We start from the raw sequence: 22,166 nt of genomic DNA, 5'->3' as shown, positions 1-22,166 counted from the left end.
AACAAGACTAGGAGGTCACAATACAAGCATTCCTTTAGATATTCGTTTTGGACTCAAAACCATAAAAAAGGAACAGACTTCAAGAAAATTTCGATTTTGAACACTTCTTTTCTTGTATCAAAAACACGAATAGGAAGTTGTACGTAAATCTGCAATTCAAGACCTATGTCTGATTAAAGTATTTGTCTGGAGAGTTTTCCTATGAATTGTCATATTAGCATAACTGCACCATTTCTGAAAGTTATGCATTGAATAATTTGACCCCGTCTTTCAGTACTGTCAGGACTTTGATTATTCTAAGCCCCCCTTTCTCTTCTGAGGAACATTCTATAAAATCTCTGACTGTCAAAAGGAGATGTGTTGCTTATATTTGTATATTTTATATCTAATAGTTACAAATATTTTTACTAATAGATCTAGTACATTTATATGTCTATCAAAATTCTGCAGAACTTATGTTTTCCTATGTTGTAAATATATATAATATTTTTGGCCAACAAGAAACTTTGTCTATCTGATGAAAAATAATTAAAAAATCACAATATTATTTGTAACAAAAGTTAGGAAATTGTGTAACTACAAATAGAATATAAACAGTGAATGACTGAACAGTAAGAGCATGAATTATCATCGAAACAATCTTAGGAAGGAAACGTACCAGGATTATCTCCTGTGAAAGCCACGACCTTACAGCTGGGATTGAAGTTGTATCGACCAATGAGAAACTGGCTTACACTTCCCTGTGAAAATTAAATAAACAGCTGTGCACTATCTGATTTAGCAAATCTCCTTAGATGTACAGGAGATGACATGTGTATTTAGCAGCAAATGATATATACTTACAATAATTTGTTTTGATGACACCATGTCCCCCAGTTTTGAACTTAAGTCTGATCCACAGGCCTTAAATATAAAGGGTGCATTTGATAAGTGGTGTTTCTCAATCACTAAACAACTATTCTATATCAGAGTCCATGGAAACTACTTCAAAGTTTTCTTGCAAGCATTATAATTTAAATGCCTTTTTAAAAAAGAAAAACCCATCATGCTTCATCTAGACACATTATTCCACCTTGTTAAAAAACGCACATGCACACACGCAAGCACAAACACACAAACTCAACCTTTTATCAACATACATGTACTACTACAAGGATTTCAGAATTCCTACTTAAAGGGTATCAGTACGGTTCATGCACCATTCATATGGATTGCACTGACTCAGACAAAAACATTTACCTGTAGACATTTAGGTGACCACTTCTTTGTTGTAATGTCCAGCAGGTTCATTCCGGACCCATCACTCAAATCTATTGGTGCATAATCTCCAATCAAGAGTGATGCAGCAAAGCTACTGACCAGTGATATCCTCTACAAAGATTTGAAACATATATCCACTTGATACTGGCCAGGTGTGTTTATTATTTACATGTGTACTTCTTTTTACTGTCTTAGTAAGTCTCCATTTATATCTGCCAATTCTCCATACAGTATGAAGGTCTGCAGTGTTACAGTTGGTTCAGAATTTGAAAATAAACAAATTTACACATGACACATGATATTGTCTAACAGTATTACTTTAACTCTGTGACCTAATACTCTGATGTTAACTAACAGTATCATTTTAACTCTGTGATGTCATACTCTGATGTTAACTAACAGTATCACTTTAACTCTGTGATGTCATACTCTGATTTTAACAAACAGTATCATTTTAACTCTGTGATGTCATACTCTGATGTTAACTTACAGTATCACTTTACCTCTGTGATGTCATACTCTGATGTTAACTAACAGTATCATTTTAACTCTGTGACCTCATACTCTGATGTTAACTAACAGTATCACTTTACCTCTGGGATCTCATACTCTGATGTTAACTAACAGTATCACTTTACCTCTGTGATGTCATACTCTGATGTTAACTAACAGTATCACTTTACCTCTGTGATGTCATACTCTGATGTTAACTAACAGTATCATTTTACCTCTGTGATCTCATACTCTGATGGCCTTGTCTGAGATATCTTCATGATCTGATTTCCTGTGTATCTCTCAAAACCACGAGACCCCGTTATTTCTGCCAGTTTCTGCAAAAATAATGCAAACAACATTTGCAGTTTATTTCAAAAGTATACATCTAATAAGTTAAACATGTTTTAGAACTTTGAAATTCACTGGAAAATATTAATTTATGTTTTTGAAAATATTTCAATCTATCATTTGTAACTTGCATTTCATTTTTACTATCAAAATAAAATAAAGCAATAAATGACACCTCTCCTAAGACAACCAATCAGGGAATTTCCAACTTGAGTAACCCACCAGGGGACCTCAAACATAAGACAACCCACCAGGGGACCTCAAACATAATATAACCCACTAGAGAACCTCTGACATCAGATAATCCTCCAGAGAACCTCAAACATAATATAACTTTCGTGGTTAGAATAGGTCCTCAGTACCCCTTACTTGTCGTAAGAGGTGACTAAATGGGGCGGTCCTCGGGATGAGACAGCAAAAATTTAAGCCCAGTTTCACAGCAGTTGTGGTACGATAAAGATCCCTCTGTGCTCAAAGGCCGTAAACACCGAGCATAGGCCTAAATTTTGCAGCCTTTCACCGTCAATGGTGACGTCTCCATATGAGTGAAATATTCTTGAGAGGGACGTTAAAAAATATACAATCAATCAATCAATTAAACTTAAGACTAGAAATTGTTTTCATGAATAACAAATGTATCCCCAGCTCTTCAAATTGGGAGCACTCGTGACCAAATGAAACCTCCTTCCATTAATGTACTGCATAGTGTGGAGGAGAAAGCATGAACTGGAACATATATATAAACATTAAGAACTCTGATGAACCATATAGGAGGAGAAGTGCTCATAAACTATTTTACATCCTCCACCCCTCAGATCCACTGTTTAAGGATAACAATTGGATCCTTCTGTCCCTACAATATGCACATCTGCAAATGACAATAAAGTATTGTAAGTTTCAAGTCTATCAAATAAGCCATATAGGAGGAGAAGCATTCACAAGCTATTTTACATCCTCCACTCCTCTTAGATCCACTACAACATTTGGGAAAAGAATTGGATCCTCCTGTCCTGACAATATGCACATCTGCAAATGGCAATGAAGCACTGTACAAAGTTTCAAATATATCAAATTAACCATATAGGAGAAAAGATGTTCACAAGATATTTTACATCCTCCATCCCTCTTAGATCCACTATAACTATTAGGAAAAGAATTGTATCCTCTCATCCTGACAATATGCACATCTACAAATGACATTAAAGCATATATTGTACAAAGTTTCAAGTCTATAAGAGAGCCATATAGGAGGAGAAGAGTTCACAAGGTTTTGTGACAGACAGATGGATGGATGGACAGCCTAAAGCAATGTCTTCCCCTGAAAGAGGGGAGACATAATAACCCATCAGAGGACCTCAAACATAAAACATACTAGAGCACCTCAGATGTAAGATAACCCACTTAGTGACCACAAACTTAAGATAACCTACTCAGTGACCTCAAACTTAAGATAACCCACTCAGTCACCTCAAACTTAAAATAACCCACTCAGCGACCTCAAACTTAAAATAACCCAGCAGGGGCCTCTCATTTAGGATAACCCACCAGGATATATCCACTTGAGGTAACTCACCAGAGGACCTCCCACTTTATCCTCTAGCTCCCGGCAATTCTTTGTTGTGCTGGCATCCATCCAAATCGGTGAATCAGGGATGGAAAAACCATTCTGTCAGGAAAACAAACTGCCACTAATTTACAATCATCATACTAATTTACCATCATCATACCCTACCGTGTGGGCACACAGTAAATGAATGGCCATGTCTGGTTTTTTCTTTCTTTTTCTTTCGGTAATTCTCGATTTTATATACTTTTCCCATTGTTTTTTACATGCATTTTTGTATTTCTTGACTATATACATACATTAATGTCCTTTTAACAAGAAACAAGTTAAATCATAAAATGTAGATAAAATAAAACAAGGCTATAGTGAACCTCCAGGGCCAGCGAAAAAAAAACCCCAATTTGCTATAACCAAACTTCATTATACAGTAAAATATAGTTATAGCAAACCCCTAGGGCCAGTGAAAAAAACCCAGTTTGCTATAACCAAACTTCATTATACAGTAAAATATAGTCATAGAAAACCCCAGGGCCAGCGAAAAAACAGTTTGCTATAACCAAACTTCATTATACAGTAAAATATAGTCATAGAAAACCCCAGGGCCAGCGAAAAAAAGTTTGCTATAACCAAACTTCATTATACAGTAAAACATAGTTATAGCAAACCCCTAGGGCCAGCGAAAAAACAGTTTGCTATAACCAAACTTCATTATAAGTTATAGCAAACCCCTAGGGCCAGCGAAAAAACAGTTTGCTATAACCAAACTTCATTATACAGTAAAATATAGTCATAGAAAACCCCAGGGCCAGCGAAAAAAACCAGTTTGCTATAACCAAACTTCATTATACAGTAAAACATAGTCATAGCAAACCCCCAGGGCCAGCGAAAAAACAGTTTGCTATAACCAAACATCAATATACAGTAAAACAAGGTTATATTGAATACCCAGGGCCATCGAAAAAAACAGCTCGCTATAACCAAACTTCATTATACAGTAAAACAAAGTTACAGTATAGCGAACCCCCAGGGCCAGCAAAAAAAACAGATCGCTTAAAACTTACCTTGTAACTTTGTTATATCCAATAAATTTTTTTTTACTTTCCTCTTATAGGGAAATAAATAATATCTTGGCAATCAGTGTGAATTTGTTATAAACGTGTTCATTATAAGTGTGTTTTACTGTAAGTGTGAGTTTGTTATAAACATGTTCATTATAAGTGTGTTTTACTGTAAGTGTGAATTTGTTATAAACATGTTCATTATAAGTGTGATTTACTGTAAGTGTGAATTTGTTATAAACGTGTTCATTATAAGTGTGTTTTACTGTAAGTGTGAGTTTGTTATAAACGTGTTCATTATAAGTGTGTTTTACTGTAAGTGTGAATTTGTTATAAACATGTTCATTATAAGTTTGTTTTACTGTAAGTGTGAATTTGTTATAAAAGTGTTCATTATAAGTGTGTTTTACTGTAAGTGTGAATTTGTTATAAACATGTTCATTATAAGTGTGTTTTACTGCAAGTGTGAATTTGTTATAAACGTGTTCATTATAAGTGTGTTTTACTGTAAGTGTGAATTTGTTATAAACATGTTCATTATAAGTGTGTTTTACTGTAAGTGTGAATTTGTTATAAACATGTTCATTATAAGTGTGTTTTACTGTAAGTGTGAATTTGTTATAAAAGTGTTCATTATAAGTGTGAATTTGTTATAAACGTGTTCATTATAAGTGTGTTTTACTGTAAGTGTGAGTTTGTTATAAACATGTTCATTATAAGTGTGATTTACTGTAAGTGTGAATTTGTTATAAACGTGTTCATTATAAGTGTGAATTTGTTATAAACATGTTCATTATAAGTGTGTTTTACTGTAAGTGTGAGTTTGTTATAAACATGTTCATTATAAGTGTGTTTTATTGTAAGTGTGAATGTATTATAAACATGTTCATTATAAGTGTGTTTTACTGTAAGTGTGAATTTGTTATAAACATGTTCATTATAAGTGTGTTTTACTGTAAGTGTGAATTTGTTATAAACATGTTCATTATAAGTGTGATTTACTGTAAGTGTGAATTTGTTATAAACATGTTCATTATAAGTGTGTTTTACTGTAAGTGTGAGTTAGTTATAAACGTGTTCATTATAAGCGTGTTTTACTGTAAGTGTGAATTTGTTATAAACATGTTCATTATAAGTGTGTTTTACTGTAAGTGTGAGTTTGTTATAAACATGTTCATTATAAGTGTGTTTTACTGTAAGTGTGAGTTTGTTATAAATGTGTTCATTATAAGTGTGTTTTATTGTAAGTGTGAATTTGTTATAAACGTGTTCATTATAAGTGTGAGTTTGTTATAAACATGTTCATTATAAGTGTGTTTTACTGTAAGTGTGAGTTTGTTATAAACATGTTCATTATAAGTGTGTTTTATTGTAAGTGTGAATGTATTATAAACATGTTCATTATAAGTGTGTTTTACTGTAAGTGTGAGTTTGTTATAAACATGTTCATTATAAGTGTGTTTTACTGTAAGTGTGAATTTGTTATAAACATGTTCATTATAAGTGTGTTTTACTGTAAGTGTGAGTTTGTTATAAACGTGTTCATTATAAGCGTGTTTTACTGTAAGTGTGAATTTGTTATAAACATGTTCATTATAAGTGTGTTTTACTGTAAGTGTGAGTTTGTTATAAACGTGTTCATTATAAGTGTGTTTTACTGTAAGTGTGAGTTTGTTATAAATGTGTTCATTATAAGTGTGTTTTATTGTAAGTGTGAATTTGTTATAAACGTGTTCATTATAAGTGTGAATTTGTTATAAACATGTTCATTATAAGCGTGTTTTACTGTAAGTGTGAATTTGTTATAAACGTGTTCATTATAAGTGTGTTTTACTGTAAGTGTGAATTTGTTATAAAAGTGTTCATTAAAAGTGTGAATTTGTTATAAACGTGTTCATTATAAGTGTGTTTTACTGTAAGTGTGAGTTTGTTATAAACATGTTCATTATAAGTGTGTTTTATTGTAAGTGTGAATGTATTATAAACATGTTCATTATAAGTGTGTTTTACTGTAAGTGTGAATTTGTTATAAACATGTTCATTATAAGTGTGTTTTACTGTAAGTGTGAATTTGTTATAAACGTGTTCATTATAAGTGTGTTTTACTGTAAGTGTGAATTTGTTATAAAAGTGTTCATTATAAGTGTGTTTTACTGTAAGTGTGAATGTATTATAAACATGTTCATTATAAGTGTGTTTTACTGTAAGTGTGAGTTTGTTATAAACATGTTCATTATAAGTGTGTTTTACTGTAAGTGTGAATTTGTTATAAACGTGTTCATTATAAGTGTGTTTTACTGTAAGTGTGAATGTGTTATAAACGTGTTCATTATAAGTGTGAGTTTGTTATAAACATGTTCATTATAAGTGTGTTTTACTGTAAGTGTGAATTTGTTATAAACGTGTTCATTATAAGTGTGTTTTACTGTAAGTGTGAATGTGTTATAAACGTGTTCAGTATAAGTGTGAGTTTGTTATAAACGTGTTCATTATAAGTGTGTTTTACTGTAAGTGTGAGTTTGTTATAAACGTGTTCATTTTAAGTGTGTTTTACTGTATGAAGAATTGAAGTCTAACTTCTGTATATTATGGAGGATATAAAATGTGTGAGTTATTGCAATTCTGAGTCAAAAAAACAAAAAATGATGACAAAATAAATGTTTTAACGTCACAATTCCAGTTCTACAATGTCACAATTCCAGTTCTATGATGTCATGATTCCCGTTAGCTGAATGTCACGATTCCTTTTAACAATGTCATGATTCCTATCAACAATGTCATGATGCCTGTTAACAATGTCATGATTCCTGTTAACAATGTCATGATTCCTGTTCACAATGTCAGGATTCCTGTTCACAATGCCATGATTCCTGTTAACATTTTCATAATGCCTGTTAACAATGTCATGATACCTATCAACAATGTCATGATGCCTGCTAACAATGTCATGATTCCTGTTAATAATGTCATGATTCCTGTTAAAAATGTCATGATGCCTATCAACAATGTCACAATCCTGTTAACAATGTCATGATGCCTGTTAACAATGTCATGATTCCTGTTACTAATGTCATGACGCCTGTTAACAATGTCATGATTCCTGTTATCAATGTCATGATTCCTGTTAACACTGTCATGATTCCTGTTAACAATGTCATGATGCCTGTTAACAATGTCATGATTCCTGTTAATAATGTCATGATTCCTATTAACAATGTCATGATGCCTGTTATCAATGTCATGATTCCTGTTAAAAATTAATGTCATGATTCCTGTTAACAAATTCATGATTCCAGTTAACCATGTAATGATTCCTGTTAACCATTTCATGATTCCTGTTAACAATGTCATGATTCCTGTTGACAATGCCATGATTCCTGTTAACAATGTCATGATTCCTGTTAACAATGTCATGATGCCTATCAACAATGTCAAGATTCCTGTTAACAATGTCATGATGCCTGTAAACAATGTCATGATTCCTGTTAACAATGTCATGATTCATGTTGACAATGTCCTGATTCCTGTTAACAATGTCATGATTCCTGTTAAATTCATGTTAACAATGTCATGATGCCTATTAACAATATCATGATGCCTGTTAACAATGTCATAATTCCTGTTAACAATGTCATAATTCCTATTAACAATGCCATGATTCCTGTTAACAATGTCATGATTCCTGTTAACAATGTCATGATTCCTATTAACAATGTCATGATTTATGTTGACAATGTCATGATTCCTGTTAACAATGTCATGATTCCTGTTAACAATGTCATGATTCCTGTTCACAATGTCATGAATCCTGTTAACAATGTCACGATGCCTGTTAACATTGTCATGAGTATTCCGTTTGAGATGCCCAGCCTGATATGAAATGATCACGCAGTGTTCTATTTATAGAGATATGTCATACAATACTTGGTGGAGGTGCCTAGCCTGATATCAAATGATCATGCAGTGCTCTATTTATAGACACAAGGAAGTTATGCTCCACTTGCGCAGGAATTTCGGCCACTTTTTTCTAAACTGTTTTGTTTTTTCATCTCCTCGGTATGAAGAGTTCTTGTAGGATTTCCAAAATAGGTTTCAATCTTACATTGTAGTGATATTACTATACTTTGTATGTCGACCTGGTTAGCTCAGTGGCTAGAGCACCTTTATAGTAATGCTAGAGTCCCTGGTTCAATCCCCAATTAATCCAATGACTATTCTCCCCCTTTTTGCTACAATAACTTAGTAATGTCTATATATAAAGGCACAACCATAAGTAATATGCAAAAGCTGAATTTACATTTTATATATATCACAACAAGAAACTATCAAACTGTGCTAACTATAACACAGGTCTGGTTATACACTAATACAAGAAACAAACTACGATGCAAGTGAATTGTATCTGAAACAAGAGGTACTGTGAGCAATGCTCACTAAGAATACCCCCCATTACCCCAATCTTCCAAAGGGTGTTGTTAATAGGCATAAATTACCTCTTTCCTAAGTGTAAAAATACAGTATGCCTTTGTAGAAGAAAATGGAAGATATAGTCCGAACACAAATCCATGGTATCAACCTATAATTTTGACCTTGAGCTCAAAGGTCAAGATCATAAAGAGGTCATGAATGTACATGACACATAGTCTCATGGTGATACACCCATGTCTTATGGTATGACTATGTCAAAACCCTATAATCAATTTTGACCTTGAGGTCAAAGTTCAAGGTCATATAGAGGTCATGAAGGTACCTGACACATCGTCTCATGGTGATACACTCATGTGTCAAATATGGTATGCCTATGTCAAAGAACAAAGAAGTTATGACCCTGACACGAATCCATTATAAAAACCTTTAATTTTGACCTTGAGATCAAGGTCATATGGAGGTCATGAAGGTACATGACACATTGTCTCATGGTGATACACTCATGTGTCAAATATGGTATGCCTATGTCAAAGAACAAAGAAGTTATGGCCCTGACACGAATCCATTATAAAAACCTTTAATTTTGACCTTGAGGTCGAGGTCATATGGAGGTCATGAAGGTACATGACACATCGTCTCATGGTGATACACTCATGTGTCAAATATGGTATGCCTATGTCAAAGAACAAAGAAGTTATGGCCCGGACACGAATCCATTGTAAAAAACCTTTCATTTTGACCTTAAGGTCAAGGGTCAAGGTCAAATAGAGGTCATGAAGGTACATGACACATCGTTTCATGGTGATCCACCTGTGTGCCAAATATGGTATGCCTATGTCAAAGAACAAAGAAGTTATGGCCCGGACACGAATCTGGAGACAGACAGACGGACAGACAGACAGACAGACAGAGTGATTCCTATATACCCCCCAGAACTTCGTTCGAGGGGTATAATGATACTAAAACTTCTATATCGTTGAAAAACACCACACTATCTTTCAGGCAAAGTTATACCACCTACATTATATACATCCATCAGATCATGCTTGTCCTTTTCCATAACTGGTTAACACCTTTATTTATTGTCAGAGATGCTTAAAGACTCTTACATTTTTAAAGAGTTTCATAAAGAGTTTTTTTCCAGTATTCTTTTGAAATGCTCATTCAACATTTACACTGTTTTTGGTGTTCTTAAATCATTTTTAAATTCCAGGGGCTGGTCCATGGCACCAAATGTAACAGGAAGGAAGAAAATGCCTGCAAGGAGATTAAGATCAGGGGTTAATATCTTCAAGTGTGAAGACATTTAAGGAAGTAAGAATGTAGCGGTCAGCCAGGTTCGATCACCAGTGGCCAGATAGCTCAGTTGATAGAGCTCCTGACTAGAGATTCAGGGGGTCAGGGTTTGAATCCTGATCTGGTCCATTGCATTTTCTCCCTTCCTATTACACCTTTAATAGTAAATATTCAATGTTTTTTTACTCACAAGGTAATCAATATATTACCTGTAGTTGTTCATGCAGTGATGCTTTCTCACAAACTCATTCATTTTTACCTGTAGTTGTTCATGCAGTGACGCTTTCTCACAAACTCATTCATTTTTACCTGTAGTTGTTCATGCAGTGACGCTTTCTCACAAACTCATTCATTTTTACCTGTAGTTGTTCATGCAGTGACGCTTTCTCTGTAAGATTTTTCAAGACTTCCTTGGTTCCCTTCTTCCAATACACACTGCCGTGTTGCTGAACAGAAGAACAGGTTACATTTAATCAAAACCTTCCAATCTGATAAAGGGGAAAAAAATCATGAAATGCTGTAGCTGAAATGGTTGGTTTTTTTGGGGATAAATTCCCATATAGGGATTACAATTTGGTAGCAAATTTAATTTTCCATAAGAATTAACTTAAACTTAGATCAACAGTGTTACACACACAGACGTGAACACAGCATACAGAAAAGTGATGTTCATTTCCGACAAGATTAGAAATAACACTTAACGCACTGAATGTAACGAGTTATGTCTATCAACAAAGATAAATTGGATGGCCCTGCTGCCATGTTTTACTGTGTGCAGAACAAGACGCGTTAACCTTCAACAAAACACACCTGGCCAGCACCGGATATGCACACCAGCCTGTTGAAAGGGAAGCCATCTTCCTTCATTCGATCCAGTAAAATGTCAAATGCCTTTTAAAAAGAGACATTGCATACCTTATCATATCTTTCTTAGAACTGTGTTGCCATATATATATTCCAAAAACATGAATTCAGTATGCCGTTCTTTGGAAATATTAAATAGTGTGCTAAATACAATAATTTAATTTGGTAATATCAATTATGAACAAATTACTTTTCATCCATCAATTTTTGAGGGAGGTTGAAAACAGTGATCATATGATATTACCACAAATGAAAATACATGCAGCATCAGAAGATTACGGTGTTAGAACTTTTGCCCGATGTAGCAACATTCTGTCATGTTAGTGCAAAAGTTTTCAGAAATTAAAAAATGCAGAACCCAAGTAAGACTGACAGATTGTCATCTTAACACAGCAATCTACATGTACTGAGCAGACAAATTACCTGTACTTTTGATCATTCGAAATAGCAATGGCTGGACTTACCTTGACCCACATAATTGATGGGGTGGTAACTGTCACGTGGTCATCTTGGATGTGGACCCCTCCCTGGGTTCTAAAATCATTCAAATTCATGAATTAAAATTCTAATTTCTTATGCATTATGTGTAAAAGCTCATTATGTTAATTGTTGTGGACCACTATACGCTAACTTACTGTAGATTTCTAAATAAGCGTGAGGGAATTTCTTATCACATAATTTTGAAAGAGGCATCAGTCATGAAATAAAATCACTCGTTTTTTATTTTCTGGTGCTAAAATACATGTAAGAATTCTTGATTAACAGACAACACACAAATTCATGTTCACTGTAAGTACCATTTGGCATATACGAGTCATTTTGTCATAGTAAAGTACTTACATAAAATAATGAATCTGCAGTACATTGTATATACAACAAGAGATGTTTGTAATTCACATATGGCCCCACATGGTGCAAAATTAAAAAAGGGTTTACACACACATCATTTAATTGATAGTAGTATCATCAATTCAAAATATTGAGCAGACAGTATATTCCTATGTCCAGTTTGACCCTTGACCTTTGACCATGTGACCTCAAAATCAATAGGGGCCATCTTCTCCTGAAGATGTACCAGTGTACAAAGTTTGATGTCTGTCAAGCAAAGGGTTCTCAAGATATAGAGCAGACAGTATATTCCTATGTCCAGTTTGACCCTTGACCTTTGACCATGTGACATCAAAATCAATAGGAGCCATCTTCTCCTGAAGATGTACCAGTGTACAAAGTTTGATGTCTGTCAAGCAAAGGGTTCTCAAGATATTGAGCAGACAGTATATTCCTATGTCCAGTTTGACCCTTGACCTTTGACCATGTGACATCAAAATCAATAGGGACCATCTTCTCCTGAAGATGTACCAGTGTACAAAGTTTGATGTCTGTCAAGCAAAGGGTACTGAAGATATTGAGCTGACAGTATATTCCTATGTCCAGAGTAGATTGTCCCTTGAACTTTGACCTGAAAAACAATAGTACTGATTTGTATACTGCGATGACATTGTCAGTACTGATTTGTATACCGGGATGACAGTGTCAGTACTGATTTGTATACTGCGATGACATTGTCAGTACCGATTTGTATACTGGGATGACAGTGTCAGTACTGATTTGTATACTGGGATGACAGTGTCAGTACTGATTTGTATACCAGGATGACAGTGTCAGTACTGATTTGTATACTGGGATGACAGTGTCAGTACTGATTTATATACCAGGATGACAGTGTCAGTACTGATTTGTATACTGCGATGACAGTGTCAGTATTTACTTGTATTCTGGAAGGTCAGTGTCAAACTTCACTGCAGTCTCATTCACTATTTTCAAGTCATCATTTATGGTGACTGCCTTGATCTGAAATCACAGTGCACTGTACAAATCAAATATCATTCAAATATTTCAGATTGGAAATGTATATATAAATAAGAACTTGCAAGATGGTAAACTTGTCACATTCTTACCTTTAAAAGTCAAATTTTGTATGTGAAGAATATTTTACTTCAATCAATAATTACAAATATAGATCCAATGTCATTTTGTAGATTCCGAGTGCCATCACAGACTTGTTATTGAAACTGGTAGATATTACAATGTTCCTAGAAATGATTCTGCAAAAATTGTTGAAATTCACTTCCCTATAATTCATTGTGTCAAATTGTCATGAAAGAGAGAAATTATCTAAATCAGTACATTTGAAAGTGAACAATTTAAAATTGATTTATCAGACAATGAGGCCCAAAGGGGGAGGGCGTGGGAGGGGGTGGTGGTTATAACCCTCGAATCTAACAAAAAAATTGATTTAAAATGGTGCATTTTAAAGCGTTTTTGACTGAAATTCTTGTTCCTTCTTCCGTTCATTTATAGTTACCACATCCTTTATAGGTTCCACCCCCCACCCACCCCCAATCCTCCACTAATTATGCCCCGTTTGGGGTTATTGGGGTTAACAATTGACTGTTATTTGTTGCTATTTGTATACAGTGCAGAGCCGACTTTAAATCAAATTTACTTACTTATTTAGTTACTTACTAACGATCACAAATAATTCCAACAGAGAATTTGCAATCTAGCGACTATGCCTAGTTTCATAAAAAAAAAGATACGTCCTAATCAATTGATAGAGTTCTTGATATGTATATAATTCAATCACAGGGTCTTCTTTTCCATTTTGTTCTCAATCTATATATAAATATCTTCCCCTGTGATTCAATCATGTGTAAATATTTTCATCAGAGAGAGAGAGAGAGAGAGAGAGAGAGAGAGAGAGAGAGAGAGAGAGAGAGAGATCTATCTATATCTAAGATCTGCCTAACATTGCAATAAGGTAATCCTTGAACTACATTCACATCGGGATCGAGATTGTTGACTAATGTGCAATGCAATGCAAAGGAAAAAAATGTTCACAGTAATGTAAATTTCTTAAATGTTTATGAAGGTCTGGAATGCATTAACACAATTATATAAAATTACCTGTTGTGTGCTAAAATCAAGTCCGAGAAACAGCCGAGCTTCCTCCGCGTCCATTGTTATCAGTCGATATCGAAAATCTGGGTCATTTTACGATTAGGCTTACCAGAGGCAGGTACTAAAAAGTGGGAAGGCTGGCAAAGCACGTGTTTCTGAGATCATGTGGAGAGAAAGAATATGAAATGCATTAAAATTTTATTTTTATGAGGGTTTTCGGAAATTAATTGTTTGACACAGAAACTGCGGTTAGAGGGCGCATCTTTATATGAGGCAGGGGGGTTATGGGGCCGCCTGGAGGCCCCAAGAGGGTCCAGGGCATGAAATTCGTCCTGGAGGGGACATAGGGAGTGAAGTCCCCGTTATCTCCTGGATTTTACAGATTTTTGATAGGGCTTGAAATATGTGTCAAATGTAGTCACTTTTCCTATTTTCTGTCATTTTTAATAGTGATATTAATAAAATGACGCAGATTTTAAGGGTTTTTGGAAAGGTGGATCCTGTCTAGTAAAATTATTTCTGTTCCTGTTTTTTAAAACACAGAACAAAATACTCAAATACAAGATGACACCTCACCACAGCACAGAAAAAAATCACAGTCCTTTTGGAATCGGGAGAACTACCACTTAACCTATGCAGACTACAACTTTATCTAAGGTACTGGGTTAGGGTCTCCTCTGACAAAACAAATCCTGCAAATACATTATTGCAAGTACCTCATACATACGCATACCCTGACACCAAATCCAGCGAAAGGTGGGGGGAGGGTAGAAAAAATGGACCATTTGGCTACCAAATATGGAAATACACAAACACTTATGGGCTACCCGAGCCACCAACCAAACAATTGCTCCATGGACCTCTCCTCCTCCTACAGTTTGCACCAATATCGGCAGTGCAATCAACAACAACAAAAAACCCAACAACACAGTAACCAACTACAGATTAAAGCAATTGCACTGCAACGCATAGACATACACTACCAAGGGTTTCAAAAAATCTACACTGATGGAAGCAAAGAACCCACTACAAGCAAAACGGGTGCAGCCATCTACGACCCCAGCGGTCCCACAGAGGAGGGGTATAGTTGCACGGACAACATCTCTGTCTATTCGGCGGAGATGGTTGCTTTAATTGCTGCACTTAAATACATTCACAATAAGGGATGTCGGAGAACGGTAATTCTCAGTGACTCCCTTAGCGCACTACAAACATTTCAAACTAGTAGGCCAGATCTTCTCAACACCATCCTCACCCTCTTGCATCATTCCACGCAATACAATCAACACATCTTCACATGTCGGCATTCCAGGAAGCGAGGCTGTTGACAACACTGCCAAACAAGCAGACTCTGCTAACCATATTTATCAGCAACATTAACTCTATCGTACCAGCAATATTAAACTTGATCACATATCCACAGGATATACTAACTACATATGTATATCTAAGTGGCACTAATTGCTCTTGGCTCGAACTCCGTATCTTATTTTAGAGATGCCCCAGTTGGGGTAGGAATCGGCCATTTGCATTTGGTTGCATCTTCTCTCACTCTCTGCTTCATCATCCTCTATCATCGAAATGGTTTGTGTGGCGTTGGCACTATGTCAGGTCAGAATTTGCAATTGTCAAATGTCTCATAAATACGCTGCGTCACATCCATACTCAATACACGTCCATACCTACATCACTTACTGACACGCTCAACAGTCGGACACTCTTGAAGTAACACCTCTGCACTATAAATCTACACCACCATCATAAAGACTCATGCGCCATCTAACGTTAATTCCGATAATATTTACATTTACCAGTGTATTTCCTTATATGGCAATACTAATGAAATTGACATTCAATTTCGTATAACATGAAGTCTTCTATGCACGCCACCCAGCGTCAATTTTGTTAAAGACTATTGGTTTTGTTTTGCATCTTTCGTTTTGCAATGTATTCTGTTGGTTTTGCAATGAGTCTGTCAATTATGCCCCCCTTCAAAGAATAGGGGCATATTGTTTTGCACCTGTCGGTTGGTACATGTAAGTCGGTCGGTAGACCACATGTTGTCTGCTCAATATCTTGAGAACCATTCACTTGATTGTAATTATATTTCATATGTGGGTTGGTTATTAGTAGAAGAGGACCCCTATTGTTTTTCAGATCAAAAGGCGAAAGGTCAAGGGTTAAAAGTTATAAATCGAGACTACAGTACAATCCACGAGTATTCCCCGAAAAACACGGGGCTCCGTGGACTAAAAATCCATGCTTCACCGTGGGCCTTTGAAGTTGCAATTTCTGCGTCAGCTTTGAATCCGAGAGCCCTCCGCGGAACACGGTGTATCCACGGAGAGTCACGGTTTTTTCACGGACGATAGTTTCATTCATAATATGTGCAGCATATTTTTTATAGCGAGCGGCGCTCGCGTCGCGAAGCGACGCGACGACCTCGCTCCAATGATTACGCAATTGAGTCACGTGGTTTGCTCTTCATCAGCTGAAAAATGATGGGGACTACCCATAATGCCTCCGGAAAAATGTCGCCGTCACTGCGGTATACTTCATTGACAATCCCGTAATTAAAATAATTAGATTGTTTAGAAAGTATAATTAACGTTTTTAAATTCCAGACAAGCTTTCTCATAGCTTCAAACGTTTTGTTTTTGCTTGGTTTGAGAGAAGAAAAAACATTGCAGCTAATATGACGTCACAATTCAGGCCCGTACCGAGGGGGGGGGGGTGCGGGGGGTGCGAACGCACCACCCCCCCTGTGAAAACCATTAAGCACTATTAAAGTCGGCTGTGTAAATCATCAAGCACTATTAAAGTCAAATATTTTCTAAAATCCCTAGCTTTTACTTCCACAGTAAGGAATGCAAGGGGAAGATAACGAACAGTGATCAATCTCATAACTCCTACAAGCAATACAACATAGATAGTTGAGCAAACACGGACCCCTGGACATACCAGAGGTGGGATCAGGTGCCTAGGAGGAGTAAGCATCCTCTGTTGACCGGTCACACCCGCCGTGAGCCCCATATCCTGATCAGGTAAACGGAGTTATCCGCAGTCAAAATCAGTGTACCAAGAACGGCTTAACAATCGGTATGAAACACGTCAGACAGCATTTGACCCAATGCGAGGTTGTATTGACGAACTAGATCGTTATAACGACCATAGAATTTGCGAAATGCTGACTTCAATCGAGACTGTTGATATCCCTGTACCATCAACTTGTTTGTCAGTAGCTTACCTCGATTTAAAAACTGACTATACCCAGAACAAGCTCTTGCATATCGAATCAGTTGAGATATATAAACGCCATATGCAGGTGATAATGGAATATTGCTACATAAATGTGGGAAGTTGACGATGGAGAAGCTGAAATCATCCCGTTTGTCATACAGTTGAGTTGTCACGAAATAAATTCAATACATATTGCCTATGCGTAAAGAAATACGGTTAACACAATCGGAACTCCTCGAATGTCTCGCGCACTCGACATATGTCGAGTGCGCGAGACATTCGAGGAGTTCCGATTGACGGTTAACATCGTATCCGGTTTCGGTTTCTTTTTTAAACGAATTGAGTCTTGATCAGTGGTATGTTTTGCAGACATTCTGGGACAAATGCATCGTTTCAAAGATCGATTTGATCTAGCTGAGTTTTAGGGTTATGACTAGATGGTATCCCTCAAAAGCAGGTGACCCACGAGTTACTTGCCCCTGATCATAGATAGAAAGATAAGTCGTACGTCGAATAATTTCGTAAAGAAATGTGTTTACGATAAAGAAGGCAAAGAAAATTGTTGGGATTTTTTTTTACTAATTAAGATTACTAATTAAACCCTAATTAGCTGAACTATTAAAAATGTAAGAAATAAATAAAGCAATGAACGCAATATGGAGAGAAATACGATTTGATAGAAAGTATACAGAGTATTATTTAATTAACATAATTAATCAAACCCTAATTCTCTCAGATGTTAAAAACAGTAAGAAATTTGATATAAAAAACTGTAAGGGGCGAGATCAACAGATTGATTTCGGATAAAAATCTAAATTCAAATAGTTAGGGGGAGGAGGGGGGGGTGTTAAAACTTCTGTAAGTTTCTCTCATCCGACATCGATTACACATTAGTCGAAAAAGGAGAAAGACAAGTGACTGTTAAAACTACATGACGATATTACATTTTAATGAACATTTGATAGTTTTAATCTACACTTTCATTTGTGAATAAACAGAAGATAGGGTATACAGAGTTATTTATACTCGTTTGTTCTTACTTGTTAATCGATTATAGTTTAAACACTCATCATATCTAGTTTAGGGGGTCGTTGTGGGGGCGGATAGGGGGGGGGGGGACGTAAAAACTATGTGAATTTAGTTTTTTTTGTCAGACATTGAACTTTCGATCTCGCCCCTAGGAAGTAGATAAAACAGCGAATGCAACATGGAAAAAAATAATATTTAATAAGAAGTCTTATTAAAAGCAAAACTGATGATATCTAGCGGTGGTCAAAGTAACATATCTTTAGAAATTATTTTTGAAAGTACAGAAGGGTATTTTTGATCAAAAGTTAATCATAGAAATTATTTTAATTACCCCCCCCCCCCTCATTCAGTACACAAAATCAACTCAAAACTTTCATTCAACATTATAACTCACTAAAAAGACCATTCCTCAAAACCTGCTTTTGGATATCGAGTTAATTATTAAGACCAAACTAACTCAAGATCCAGGGCGATATAAACACCTACTTTTGAGGGATACCAGATAAGCTTTGCCACCCAGCGAGGCCTATGCTAGCCCTGCCTTTCAGGGATATCAAGTTACTTAATAAGGCTCAACTAGCCCAGGTTCCCGGGAGATCTAAACACCTACTTTTGAGAGATACCAGATAAGCTTTACCACCCAGCGAGCCCTATGCTAGACCTGCCTTTCAGGGATACCGAGTTAATTATCAAGGCTCAACTAGCCCGGGTAACCGGGCGATCTAAACACCTACTTTTGAGGGATACCAGATAAGCTTTACCACCCTGCGAGCCCTATGCTAGACCTGCCTTTCAGGGATACCGAGTTAATTATCAAGGCTCAACTAGCCCGGGTAACCGGGCGATCTAAACACTTACTTTTGAGGGATACCAGATAAGCTTTACCACCCAGCGAGCCCTATGCTAGACCTGCCTTTCAGGGATACCGAGTTAATTATCAAGGCTCAACTAGCCCGGGTAACCGGGCCCTAAAGTCACCTACTTTTGAGGGATACCAGATAAGCTTTACCACCCAGTGAGACCTATGCTAGACCTGCCTTTCAGGGATACCAAGTTAATTATCAAGGCTCAACTAGCCCGGGTAACCGGGCGATCTAAACACCTACTTTTGAGGGATACCAGATAAGCTTTACCACCCAGCGAGCCCTATGCTAGACCTGCCTTTCAGGGATACCGAGTTAATTATCAAGGCTCAACTAGCCCGGGTTCCTGGGCCCTAAAATCACCTACTTTTGAGGGATACCAGATAAGCTTTACCACCCAGCGAGACCTATGCTAGACCTGCCTTTCAGGGATTCCGAGTTAATTATCAAGACTCAACTAGCCCGGGTTCCTGAGCCCTAAAATCACCTACTTTTGAGGGATACCAGATAAGCTTTACCACCCAGCGAGCCCTATGCTAGACCTGCCTTTCAGGGATACCAAGTTAATTATCAAGGCTCAACTAGCCCGGGTTCCCGGGCCCTAAAGTCACCTACTTTTGAGGGATACCAGATAAGCTTTACCACCCAGCGAGCCCTATGCTAGACCTGCCTTTCAGGGATACCGAGTTAATTATCAAGGCTCAACTAGCCCGGGTTCCCGGGCCCTAAAGTCACCTACTTTTGAGGGATACCAGATAAGCTTTACCACCCAGCGAGCCCTATGCTAGACCTGCCTTTCAGGGATACCAAGTTTATTAATAGGGCTCAACTAGCCCGGGTTCCCGGGCGATCTAAACACCTACTTTTGAGGGATACCAGATAAGCTTTGCCACCCAACGAGCCCTTTAGCAGACCTGTCTTTCAGGGATACCGATTTAATTATCGACGCTCAACTAGCCCAAGTTCCCGGGCGCTAAAGTCACCTACTTTTGAGGGATATCAGATAAGCTTTGTCGCCCAACGAGCCCTATATCAGACCTGCCATTTAGGGATACCGAGTTAATTATCGACGCTCAACTAGCCCAAGTTCCCAGGTGCTACAGTCACATACTTTTGAGGGATACCAGATAAGCTTTACCACCCAGCGAGCCCTATGCTAGACCTGCCTTTCAGGGATACCAAGTTTATTAATAGGGCTTAACTAGCCCGGGTTCCCGGGCGATCTAAACACCTACTTTTGAGGGATACCAGATAAGCTTTGCCACCCAGCGAGCCCTATATCTGACCTACCTTTCAGGGATACCAAGTAAATTTATAGGACTCTACTAGCCCGGGTTCCTGGGGATCTAAACACCTACTTTTGAGGGATACCAGATAAGCTTTGCCACCCAGCGAGCCCTATGGCAAACCTGCCTATCAGAGCAACGCATAACGACGAGTGTAGTACGATTTGTAGGCTACGGTACTAATCTGCCTTTTAAGGATAGTATTTTTGATTTCCTATACAAAGATCGATTCATAAGATCTGCCTTTTAGAGATACGGAGTTAGTAATCCTTGGACAGCTAAGCCAATTCCTATGGTGTTTTGCTAAGCTGCCTTTGGGGACTATTGTGCACAAATGAAGCTATTACAATAACGTATTTCGCGCCTAGCATAGTTATTACTATGGAACTAAGATGTATAATACTAGTAAATGAGAAACACTTCGTACTGTAATGGAAATGACGCTACACTGTAATGATAAAAAAATCTCCATGGACATCCTTAAACGTTATGAAATAATCACCATGTTGCATTGACTAGATCAAATTAAAACAACATTTAGTACGGAATTTTAATTTTTGATAGACTGATTAAGCTCATCAGCTATGATAGTTTGTAAATGAATGTGTGCACATATTATATTGGGTGTTAGTTGTTACTGTTTTTCTTTCTCTCGCTCTCTTGTCTGTCTACCTCCTCCCACCTTTCCTCTCACTCACTCTCGGTCTAATCTATCTCTCCCTACTCAATGCCTCCATGCCTGTCTTTCCCTTTCTCTCTTGCCCCTCTCTCTCCCCACCCTTCCTCCTCCTCTCTCTCCATGTCTCCTGTCTTCTTCCTCCTCTCTCTGTACCACCCTTCCCCTCTCTCCCTTCACTCTCTACCCTCTCCTCTTTATCTCTCTCTCTCATTCTCACCTCTTTATCTCTCTATTCATCCCTCTCTCTCTCCCTTTCTTTTTCTCCCCCTCTCTCTCCGACTGCAGTATAAAAGAAAGGCTCCTCATTTATTTTGATTTTGCAGTTTAATCAATAAATCCACTGAGTGAAGGTAAGATAATAATATTTTTATCTGTATTCAAATATATACTCAAGATATATCATCATATTTTGGGCAAAAGCATGTATCATTGCATTGAGAGAGCTTGAGACATTGCAACTACATGTATATGTAATCAGAATTGTTACTGATATACCAACATTACCATAAAAAGAAATGATTTATTATAAATCTTGGGTGAAAAATCTAATTGAGAGTTACGCGTATAATTGATCCTTCTTTTCTGCAATATCACATTCCTTGTAAGTATAAACAGCATTGATAGGTGGGTCAAAGGTCAAGTGATGATGTAACAATATAAGCCATTAGCGCTATAACGTAAAATGTCAATGACGTAGGATTAGGATGGACTCAATCGGATCACGCGCTCGCCTTTTTCCGTAACCGGTAAAAAGACTCGGAAGTGGATCGGCGCAAGAATTGCATCAAATTGATG

At 36.9% G+C, this 22,166-nt stretch overlaps 1 protein-coding gene and 1 long non-coding RNA gene across 4 annotated transcripts in view; one reads left to right on the top strand and one right to left on the bottom strand.

The window, feature by feature from the left end:
- The window catches only part of LOC130050118 (xylulose kinase-like), a 45,185-nt gene extending 30,751 nt beyond the window's left edge, over positions 1-14,434 (bottom strand). The window contains exons 1-11 of one of the 3 annotated variants that reach the window (XM_056149090.1): positions 13,840-14,066; positions 13,272-13,418; positions 13,082-13,164; positions 11,778-11,847; positions 11,260-11,340; positions 10,809-10,895; positions 3,677-3,769; positions 1,989-2,090; positions 1,240-1,371; positions 844-903; positions 659-740 (exon numbers count right to left, since the gene is read on the bottom strand). In XM_056149090.1, the coding sequence (XP_056005065.1) occupies positions 659-740; positions 844-903; positions 1,240-1,371; positions 1,989-2,090; positions 3,677-3,769; positions 10,809-10,895; positions 11,260-11,340; positions 11,778-11,789 (649 nt within the window). In that variant the 5' untranslated portion in view covers positions 11,790-11,847; positions 13,082-13,164; positions 13,272-13,418; positions 13,840-14,066. Of the gene's footprint in view, positions 1-658; positions 741-843; positions 904-1,239; positions 1,372-1,988; positions 2,091-3,676; positions 3,770-10,808; positions 10,896-11,259; positions 11,341-11,777; positions 11,848-13,081; positions 13,165-13,271; positions 13,419-13,839; positions 14,067-14,280 lie in introns of those variants that run through there. The other 2 variants (XR_008798521.1, XM_056149089.1) reach the window with 2 other exon arrangements.
- A 1,322-nt stretch (positions 14,435-15,756) lies between these two features.
- Positions 15,757-22,166, top strand: part of LOC130050121 (uncharacterized) — a 52,536-nt gene continuing 46,126 nt past the window's right edge. The window contains exon 1 of the long non-coding RNA XR_008798524.1: positions 15,757-15,885. This is a non-coding gene — a long non-coding RNA (uncharacterized LOC130050121). The remainder of the gene's footprint in view (positions 15,886-22,166) is intronic.

This window comes from Ostrea edulis, chromosome 9 (genome assembly GCF_947568905.1).
Source record: "Ostrea edulis chromosome 9, xbOstEdul1.1, whole genome shotgun sequence".
Classification (NCBI taxonomy): Eukaryota; Metazoa; Mollusca; class Bivalvia; order Ostreida; family Ostreidae; genus Ostrea; species Ostrea edulis.
Note: the sequence above shows the minus strand (reverse complement) of the source record. Positions and strands in the feature narration are given on the sequence as shown.